Here is an 11,156-nt window from a genome sequence, read left to right on the forward strand (position 1 = left end):
TGAGATAAATTGTAGGAAACATATTGAGAAAATGCAGACAAAGCGAGAAAGCGCCTACAAATTTTGAAGTATATCTCGGGTAGAGACTGGGGCGCTGATGCCTCTACTCTTAGACATACTTATTGTTCCCTCGTGCGGCCCATTCTTGAGTATGGCTATCAAATATTTCAAACCGCTTCTGCCTCTAATTTAAAGATCCTGGATCGTGTCCAATCGAGTGCAGCTAGAATAATCACTGGGTTAAGGAATAGCTGCCCCAATGAAGTGGCACTATATGAGGCAGATATTATGCCTCTGGCAATGAGATTTAGAATTGGTTCCTTTAAATATTTTAATAAACTAATGAGCCTTGGTGATTCTAACAGGACAGCTGCATACATCTTGAATTGGAGAGGCAGTCAGCGTTTGAAATGACACACCCCATTGGAATATGCTAGAAAGGAGAGGTTTATTGAATTTGAGGTCGTTCCTTCAACCACTCTAAATTGTTTGCCTCCTACGGTGACCCTTAGGGGCATCAGTTTTAATGACAATCTGAGATCTCAAGCCAATAAACAGGTAGACCATCCAGACCTGATGAAACAGTTGGCCGTAGAGGTTGTCAATAGTATCCCTTCTGGCGCCTTGGTCATCTACACTGACGGTAGCAAGTTGGAAGACGGTAGAACCGGGAGTGGTGTTTTTGTCAACAGCAATGATAGTGAAGTCAGGATCAGTATCCGAAACCCTGACAATTGCTCAGTCTTTAAAACTGAGATCATGGCTATTGGAACTACCCTTAATTATGCCCAGACAACTGATAATAATTGCATTTGGATATTGACCGATAGTAGGAGTGCTATTCAGTATTTCAGGAACTGGCGGGAAATATTGGATATTCCTGGCCAGGAGATTATGAAGCTTTTATCTGAGATAGGCCTGAAGACACCAATAAGCCTCCAATGGATCCTATCGCATGTCAAGGTACATGGCAATGAGACAGCTGATGTGCTCGCCAAGAATGGCTGTGATCTTCTTATGAACTGTTTGAACCGTCTTACTCCCACTGAGATCCACTCCCTGGGAAAACATCGTTTGCCTTCCAGTGTGGCGCCGTACTCCATCCCATCAGCGGTATGCTGGCAACCGCACTGGCCTATCATTAACATGCAGCGGTCCTTGGCCTTTCCAGTCGACCATGGCCAGATTTCGTAGTGGCCATCTTAAGTGTTTAAGGTTTCAAAATGGGGAGAAGACTTTCCAACCTTGTTCCTGCTTACAACCTGCTAGTCCTGATCACCTTCTTTTTTGCCTTGGCGCTTCTTATAAGCAGCTGCTGATTGATCGGGACTTTCTGCAGATATATGGGGAACTGACGCGACAAGGCCTTCTGGACCTGGTTTAGGCTTTCCTTCTCCAGGGGGATGTGTAACAACAACAACAAACAGTGACGAAAAGAAAGAATACCCAAATGATCTGCTTCAACAGAAGCTTAAATACAGATAATGGGTGACGTCATGATCTACGCAAGAGCGACCAACAGCAAATGAAAATAAACTGGCCGATCCCCGCAGACCATGACGTCACCTACGCAAGTTGAATGCATGAGATCAACGACCGAAAATCGAACCTCATACCTTTGAGACTCTATTTGTCTAACAATATCGGAGCCTTGAACTTCTGGATGTTTCGAGTCTAAAGACTCTGAAGAGATGACGGGCAATTCAGTTGGAGGCAAGGACACATCAGGCTCATGAGGATGGCCGATGGAATGTTATCAGGATAAAATATTAGTCTTTGATTTTTTGGTTATACCCACGAACATGGCAGGAACGGATTGTAAAATCATTGTGATTCTTGGATATTTATGTCTTATAAAATTGCATCTTATAGATCATGATGTGTGTGTGTGTATCTATCTATATGTTTATATATATATATAATTGTTATTTACAAGTTTTTATTTATTTCTGTCCCCACACAGAATATTTTAATTACATACATTGGAATGTACTTAGGAGGAGATTATGTCTTTAGTTGGACGAATTTCATTGGACTCAACATTAGGTAATTACTTATTTTCTTCATGTGTTAATTGTCATTTTAAGTTATTTCATTTAATCATTTATTTTGTGTATTGAATTGGTTTTTTTAAAAAATTCTTTTAGAAATAAATTAACTGTGTTAATTTTATTTAGCATTTTTTTAATAGTTTATTTCAGAAATTTCTATTTAATTTTAATCTAATCAGGTAGGAGATTCTTTGTCACATTTTAAACTTTATTTCTTATTATTTTTCAATTTTTGTTACATTTCTAAAAAAATAAACACACTGCCAAATTTTTCTATTTTGCTAAGATTGTCAACCTGGCTACTAGGGTCATTCACTAATAAGTTTTTTTTGTGAGACAATAAAATCTTGTGTTAAATAAACATGGGTTTCATTGATCAGTTTTGCTATCTAAGTCTTCCATATTTTCAAACAATAATAGTTTTATTTTTAAACTGGAATTTAATCTTACTTAATTAAAACTTTTCTGTATTTCAAGATAGTTTGGACATTTTTACTTTAAACATTCCATGAAAATTATCATTATTGAATAATTTTACTACATACAAAATAATCTCTTGTATTTGTTTTCTACATTGTACATGTTCTTGTATATGTTCTCTACATTTTTTTATTCAGTGTCCTTTTTCACTTTTTTTTCTTTTGCATTGTTTTATCTTTATAATGTAATTTTAAAAATATTTAATCTTGAAATATTAAGTTATTATTTCAAAAAAAATTAATTATGATATATCAGGGAGTGTTTATCCTTTTAGGATGCTATAAATGTTTATATTTTTTGTGGGTTTTACATTTTGTCAAAATAGTATTCAACAGACTTTTGCGATTACATGATTAAATTGCATTTTTATAGCCCCTTCCCTTTTTTCCTGATTTTAATTCAACCATAAAGTTTTTTTTTCCATTTTTATTAGAATAATGAGTAAATAAGACTAATAAGAAAGTAAAGATTTTGGAGAATTATGATTATAAGTTTTTCCAAAAGTGACAAGGTTATATCAAACCATATATTTTTCTTACAATTGTTTCCAAGTAGGAATAGTCCAGATACAGCATCGTACGTACGCAGAAATATCTTATTGTTTACATGGATCCAACATGGATTTGCTAAACAATTTGAAAATGATGCTTATCATTATACTGCCTTTCCAAAACTTTCAATTACTTCCTTACTTTTTTTATATATCCCAAAACTTCATTTTAGTATGAAATCTGCATGGAACTATATATGCCTACAAATGTATTGGTGTCTGAGCATTTAATATACTATACATTTATTTAATATACTATATATTTAATATATTTAACATTTTTTGAATTGGGAATATTTGCTGCTTGAAACAGTTCCTTATTTGATTTTTAATAATGCTGATAGTTTTCCTACTAGTAAAGAAAATAAACTATTAAACATAATTTTTAGTTCTGTCATCCATTTTTCAATTCATAGAACATTTTCTTACAGGTTTTAGAGACATTCATTTTTTCTCAGTTACTCAGTCGGCTGTGAAAATTTTATTAAATTACTTTATTATAACTTGTAATGTTTCATTTTAAGTCTATTTTCTCACTCTGATGGTCTGGCAAGCTTCAGTGTTTCTTTCAATAGGAATCAGTTGGTTTTGCCATCCTAATTAGATTAGGATAAGATACAAGAAATTCTTTGTTCTAAACTGACCAAAATGTTTCAAACAGTCCAAAAGTTTATTAAAGTGTCCAAAACTTATAATTCTGAAAACAGTTAAAATATATAAAACCCCAAATGTAACCATTATGCACATATGGCACGTAAAAAAAAGTCCAACTTGAATTTTTATTATGTTTTAAAAATTTATTAAAATAAATTTTCTGGTGTAAAATTAATTCTCAAATTTAATTTAAAATCTTACTATTCATTGTACTTTTAAGATATGAATGCATTATAAAAATATAGTCATAAATAAATAAATATATTGCATGAATTCAAGTAATTTCATGAAACTTTGTTTTTGTAGATAAGTGTTTGATAGTTTGGAATATTATATTATGATTATTGTATTGTAAATGACCTTATTGTAATAGTGTACTATATTTTATTTTATTTTATAACCACCATTGAACTGCTGACCCAAATTTAAGTTTACGTCTTACCAATGTTCAACTCTGAAGTTTTGAACCTAATACAAAAAGCAAGGATACTGTTGGATCAAGTTGGAGAAATTTGCCTTTGTGGAGGACTTTTTGATGGAACTAATCCACATTTGCGTTACACGACGACAAAAACCACAAAAATCTCCCATGGTTAGATTGATGGCAAGGGGACTTTAACCCATGATCCGTCTTCAGGGGTCTGTCCAGGGCAAATTTACTACCGTTTAGCGGTACCTTCACAAACTCAACTTAAGGAAAAAGGGTAGTTTCACAAAATACTTTTAAAAGAGCAAGTTCTAAGATTCTTCCCCCCGCTTCGTAAAATTTTGTTGTCGTATCTCCACGAATGAAATGACGAGGCTGTCCCTTTGTAAAGTTTACAGGAAGTCGAAATTCAAACTATTGTTTTAAAGATTTTTCTAAATTTATTCTAATAGAGCTTTATTTTTTATGAATTTTTTTTTCATCTGTGACCCAGTCGAAAATGTTCTCATAATCAGGGATGAGATTTTTCCGCTTTTTAGCTGATTTCCGTTTTTTTCACTTTTATCTCTTGAATTTCAGCTTTTTTATCAAATTCAGATTTTTCTAAAAATTTCACTTTTTTTTATAAGTATTCCGCTTTTTCGGAAAACTCACCCATTTTCAAAGAGAAACACAAAATTCAAACTACATAGCTACCAATCCTTTCTCATTTTTACTTATTTTAGCTATTTTCTCTCCTTTTACTCGCAGCAGATAAGATTTTCCGAATTTTTTACCCGCCCTCCAGATAGATCCGATTTTTGTAGTTCAAACGACGCTGTTTCTGACAAGCCATTTAGAGGTCCCAAGCCTGGAGTCTGCCAATATCTCGATTCTTATTCACACGATTTTAATATCAAACATAGCTTTTCATATTTGCGTGTTGAGATTCTTATTCACGCGATTTGAATATTGTACGTCGTGCTTCGTATTTACGCCTTTTTAAAAACCTATGAAGCGATTCGTATTCCCGCAAGTTTAAAATTCAATGTCTTGATTTGCTCATGCTGTTTATAATATCAAACATTGATTTTCATTTATACGTGATTTTAAAATAAGGCATTGGGATTCGCATTCACGCATTCTAAAAATTATGCATCATAATTCTTATTTATGCAATCTAAAAATTACGCATCATGATTCGTATTTACGCGATCTAAAAATTATGAATCGGGATTTGTATTTACGCGTTTTAAAAATTCTATATCCCAGTTTGTATTTTCTCATTTTCAAAATCGTATATCTAGTTTCATATTCATGTGATTTCAAAATCCATAATTGTTATTCATATTCACACAATTTTAAGATCAACTCTCGCGATTCTTGTAAGAAGTAAATTTTTTTTAAAAATTAGTTACTATAAAAGTGACTGTTTTTCTAACGACGATTATTAGTATGTATATGTAAGTGTTACAACATCAGATAAACTGGAAGGGAATATATTCAAAACTTACATTCTGTGCTAGCAAAGAAGAAAAAATAGGATTTGTCACAAAATGTTTGAAAATGGACTAACGACTAAATATAGCAAACATAAAAGATATAGGAAACAAAAGCAATAACTTAAAAAGGGATTCAATTTAATTATTTTTTTTTGTTGGAAAAAGAGTTAAGAGTTAACTCATTATCAAAATTTTATTTGTAATTGCTGTTATTTATGCTATAAAATGCAAAATTCTTATCAAATAAAAAACAATTATCTAAACAGTTGCTGATTGTCATGTAATTTTTCAAACTAAAATACCAATTTTTGTATGTTAAGGAGTTACTATATATTTCTACTTCACTGTTATTGATATGTTTCAAAGGGCTGTAGTTAGATTAGACTATAACATGAACATAATGATTTGGTTCATTGTTAAAGTTTTTTTTCCCCAATATAATTTAAAAAGTAATATTACTGATATATTTGCTATAAATCACATAACAGTATTTATTAAAAGAAATGAAATATTAATATATATTCTCAGTAGTTTTAATTTGCTAAACCAAGTAGTTTTTCAAGTAATATGTGAACTGAGGAAAAATATAATTTCCAGCTTTATTTTTTCAATTGGTAATTTTTATTTTCACTAAATGTTAAGTATCAATGTAGTCGTTTTTATAATAATAGATTAGTAAGCAATTGTATGTCAACACATTATTTATTACCTTAAACTGTCTGGAATTTATTATTAAAGGGCTGCGCTTGCGTAAAATTTACTATCTTGGAAATTCAGCTTTTTTGCCTTTTGGCTAATCTCATCCCTGCATAATGAAAATAACTTTTAGTGCTAGTGTTGTTAAATGTATGTTTTCATTAAATTCAAGTTGAAATTTAATTATGAACAATCAATTTTATATATATTTAAATTTGAATACAATTTTAAGCCCAAAATTTTACAATGGCAAAATTTTTTTTGAACATATGGGAAAAATATGTATGGAAATTTACCAGTTATAAATAATTTTTATTTGTAGTGAAAATTTTTTGTAAATATTTTCTTATTTTACTGTATTTTTGTGTTGATTTTTTAATATAATTTTTAAATTATAATTATAAGGATATTATACGTCAGCACTGTATATGCTGCGAGCCGTGTGGGGAATTCATATCAACTAGCTATTGCTGGGATTTGAACCTGGTTCACACCATAGGAAAGCGAATGCTCTATCCCTGAGCCACCATGTCTCTTACAATATTATTTCAAATAGTTCAGTGTTCAACATTCCTGAAAAATAAAACTAAGATTTAATTTTAAAACCCATCTTAGAATGATTTTCTGGATGCGCCTGAATTTCTTTTCATTCTTTTTATTTTATAAAGAAAGAAGATTCATTTTCAAGTAATTTCAATATTTTTTAGTATTCTTTTTTACTGTTTGATGTTTATTATTATTCTACTCAAAGCATTTGTTTTGTAAAATTTGCACTGCATAGAAATAATATATTATTCTCTTTAGTATGCTAGGTAGTTTGGTCTATTCTTACATTACATTTGTACAGAAAGATAGTAAGGCTTCAACTCCTGTAGTAAGACATGGTTAAATCCCATCGTAAGTTTTCCCTCCTTTCATTAGTTTCCTATAGTAGTTTAGAAAAGCTCTCATGCTATGTAATCTAATCATGTTATACATATTTATTACAAGCAGAATTGATAGTTTCATAATTTGTTTTTAAAATGAACAAATTGAAGTAGATATTCCATATAATGCATAAAAAAAGTGTTTTAATATGTTTTACAGAAATTTCTATGAATGCAATAAGTATATATTAAAAGTGATGTTGTTATATTTTAGAATAATTTTTTTTTCTTCAGTTTTAATATGAACATATTTAGATTAAATTTTTATTTAGTATTCAAATTTTGGCCAAAGAGAATCGTAGTTAAAAGGTTTCATGGTACGTAGGTACTTTATTTATGTTGCACTAAAGCTGCACAATTGGCTATTGGCGATGGACGATATTGGATTGGAAAAAAACCCTGAGGATGATCCGAAGACATGCTATCGCAATTTTGATCCTCTGTAGAGGGGATGGATCCCCTGCTTTGGTAGCCTGAGGATCTGCACGCAAAGTCGAGCACTTAATGGTAGAACAGTTAACAAGGACTGATACCTCGTACCCTCGGTCCCTATGCAGGCTGATCAAAGTGGTCACCCAACCGATTACTGACCGTGATCAGTGATGCTTCATTTGTGTGTTTTGCTCGGAATCATGTCTTTGCGATCAGTCCACTGCGGGACAAACAGAAAAATGTTTCATAGTGTTATTATTACATTTTGTTTTGTAATGTTTAGGCTGGTTTTGCTCTGCACTAATCTGCTGAAACTTGCAAATAATTTTGACTCTCCATTGATATTTGCACAAGGTGATAACGGTAGTTATTATTTTTTTTTGGAAAAAATGTATTGAATTTTTTTAATTTATTTTATATCGTTTAATATTAAACATCAATTCCTGAAAGTGTATTTTTGTGTCTGATTTCATTACTCAAAATATCATCAGAGTTATTAATTTGCATATTTGATGTCACCCCCTTAAACCATTAAGATCAAGTCCTGAAACCTGAGATCGGATCATTAGATCAAAAGTTATTGAAGGTTGTCCATTTTTTTATGCATTGTACTCTGCTCTTTCATTAGTTAAATCTTTTTTTTTTCTATTTTATAATATTTTTAAAATCTACACTATAGAATTATACATTATTATTTTGACATTTAATATTAATTAAAATCTTTAAATCTATGATAGAAATTAGTTTCAGTGTATATTTCATTCTGAATTATCATTTCAGGCTTTGTTTGTGAAATGTGCCACATAATCGTGCCTTTATCAGGAGCCAAAGAAAATTCGGAGAGAAACTTTATATTTAAATTATTTGCATACATTTTTCATTTATAGCTCTATGTTATAAAATGGGTATTTTCATTTTTAAAGTATTTATTTTACTGGTTTATTGCATTCAGCTGTAAACATCTTTAAGTCAAATATGCAATATTGTTATCATCACCCATTAGTAATGATCACAAATGTCTGTTATTTTAATGAACTGAATTTACAGATAGATTTCTTTGATTTATTTGCTGATAAGTAGTATTCGTTTGATTTATATAAGTTGTGATTATGTATACTGAAAAATTCCATTTTTCTTTTAAAACTATCTTTTATTTTTGTGTACATAGGGTATGTATATATATTTGAAATTTTATGATCAATATACTTGAATTTATCGAATTATAAATGAATTTGTAAAAAATCGGCTTTTATCTTATAAAAAATGTGTTTTTTTGTCATAAAAATAAAAATACTATATAATTTTTTTTAAAAAAAGCTTTAACTTACAATTGAAGATTTTCTTTTAATAATAAACTCCCTTTTTGTTTGAAAAGCATTTCCATAATTTATTCTTTTTCCATGATTGCAAACCTACATATTTATTGTGTGATTTTTCTATTAGATTTTATAGTGAGCTTTTAACTCTAAGACTCTCCTGTCTAATAACTGGCTCTTTTAGGAGCACTTTATGTACATAAACATCTAAATAATAAGTATTAAATAATTATGAAAACGCTGATATTTGTAACTAGCAAAAATAAAAAAATTCTTTTTTCATTCAAATTGATTCAATTTGTTCATCGGAACAATAAATATCATCAGTTGTCTATAAATCAATGTTTATAGATAAACAATTCTATTCCTTTAATTTCATATAATTTTTGTGTGTTTATAATTTTCTTTTTCTTGCAAAAGCAATAATTATTGAAAACTTGTCTTTAAAATTAAAATATTTATGACTTTTTGAAAGTAATTTATTTTTCCTTTGACTTAATTAAACTCATTCTTTTTTTTATTTTTTTTTTTTAAAAAAAAAGGTTCTCAAACTTTTACAACTGTGGTTCTTTAATTTCAGTATTAAAGTTTTGTGGTCCCTTTCCTTTTATCAATATTATTTAATTATATATAAATTAGCAAAATATAGTTTTCATTGCCAATTGGACACAATGGCTAAGCAATGAATAACAATTAAAATGTATTTCACTGACCTAGTAGAAGAGTTTTGTCTTAAGTTTAATTTTAAAAGAAAATATAAAGTTTTTTTTATATGGTAAATCATTGTTCTATAATTCTTTTATAGTTTATCCAAAATTTTTTTTTCTGCTTTTTTTTTTCAAAAAAGAAAAATTCATTTTGTAAATGGATTTACCTGTTCTACTTATATAAAAAATGTCAATATATTTTTCATTATGTATTGAAGAAAGTGCGTGAGAAATCTTTAGTCACTAACTACTCAGGCAAGATTATCAGGGAGCTTAAATAGGACAGCAAAAAATGCTAACTCTAACATCAGCCAGCACTTAAAAAAGTTACTACACAGACATCTTTAAAAATTAATATATCGTATTGATAGAAGATGTAAAAACTTTATTCTTTCTAAAAGCACTTGTAATGCTTACAAATGATACTGTTAGATTGTTTCACTTTCCCCACAATTATATAATAAATGCATTGTTGTGAAACAGTAGCACAAATATATATATATATATGAACGGAAAAAAAAATTTAGAAAATATATAGCTGCTTTTAGCGGTCGCCTTTGAAAATTATCTTGTACAACACATATACTTTAATGGTCACCAAACCAAATGCACAGCGTAACTGTATTTAAATAATCTAATTCTCCTGCCCTTTCCTTCTATTTTAATTAATTTTCAACAATATATTAACCAAATTTTTTCACCTTCTAGCTGGTGCCTGGGTGGAAGCCCTTTGAAAATTATCTTGTACAACACATAAACTTTAATGGTCACTGAACCAAATGCACAGCGTAACTGTATTTAAATAATCTAATTCTCCTGCCCTTTCCTTCTATTTTAATTAATTTTCAACAATATATTAACCAAATTTTTTCACCTTCTAGCTGGTGCCTGGGTGGAAGCCCTTTGATTTCAATTTTAACTATTTTCAAGAGAAATCCTCAATATTTTCAAAGCATTCAATTTTAGAAATGATTTAAAATCTCTCTATATGAATATCTCTCTATAAAAAAAATCTCTCTATAATAAAATCTATATATATATATATATATGTACACATGCTATTGCTCATAAAGGCAAACTCTGTCATTTTAATTGTTATGACAGTATGCGTCACCATAGCACCACCATTTATGTTCAAAATTTCTACAGCCATTTTATAAAAGATCAAAAATGAATCAAAATAATCACTTCATTACTAAATTTTATATCTATAAAAATGCAAAATTACTTTAAATAAATACTTAACATTTAACTCTTTGACACTACTTAAATTATTACTTAAGGCAATCTAACAAAATGAATATAAATAAATACTTAATGTATAACTACTTTTTTAACACTACTTAAATTATTACTTTAGACCACCTATCAAAATGAATAATAACTGTAGTGTTGCCAATACGTAGAGAAATACCAGAATGCCACATAAGAAAAAA

General features: G+C 29.5%; 1 protein-coding gene across 3 annotated transcripts in view; it reads left to right on the top strand.

Annotated features, from left to right (window-relative positions):
• The window catches only part of LOC107441639 (nucleotide sugar transporter SLC35D1), a 54,067-nt gene extending 44,810 nt beyond the window's left edge, over positions 1–9,257 (top strand). For all 3 annotated transcript variants that reach the window (XM_016054979.3, XM_043051152.2, XM_043051153.2), the window contains 3 exons: positions 1,964–2,046; positions 7,144–7,236; positions 8,478–9,257. In XM_016054979.3, the coding sequence (XP_015910465.1) occupies positions 1,964–2,046; positions 7,144–7,228 (168 nt within the window). In that variant the 3' untranslated portion in view covers positions 7,229–7,236; positions 8,478–9,257. The remainder of the gene's footprint in view (positions 1–1,963; positions 2,047–7,143; positions 7,237–8,477) is intronic.
• The last annotated feature ends 1,899 nt before the right edge of the window (positions 9,258–11,156 follow it).

Source organism: Parasteatoda tepidariorum, chromosome 3 (genome assembly GCF_982258835.1).
Source record: "Parasteatoda tepidariorum strain Cologne lab strain chromosome 3, Ptep-v5.0, whole genome shotgun sequence".
Lineage (NCBI taxonomy): Eukaryota > Metazoa > Arthropoda > Arachnida > Araneae > Theridiidae > Parasteatoda > Parasteatoda tepidariorum.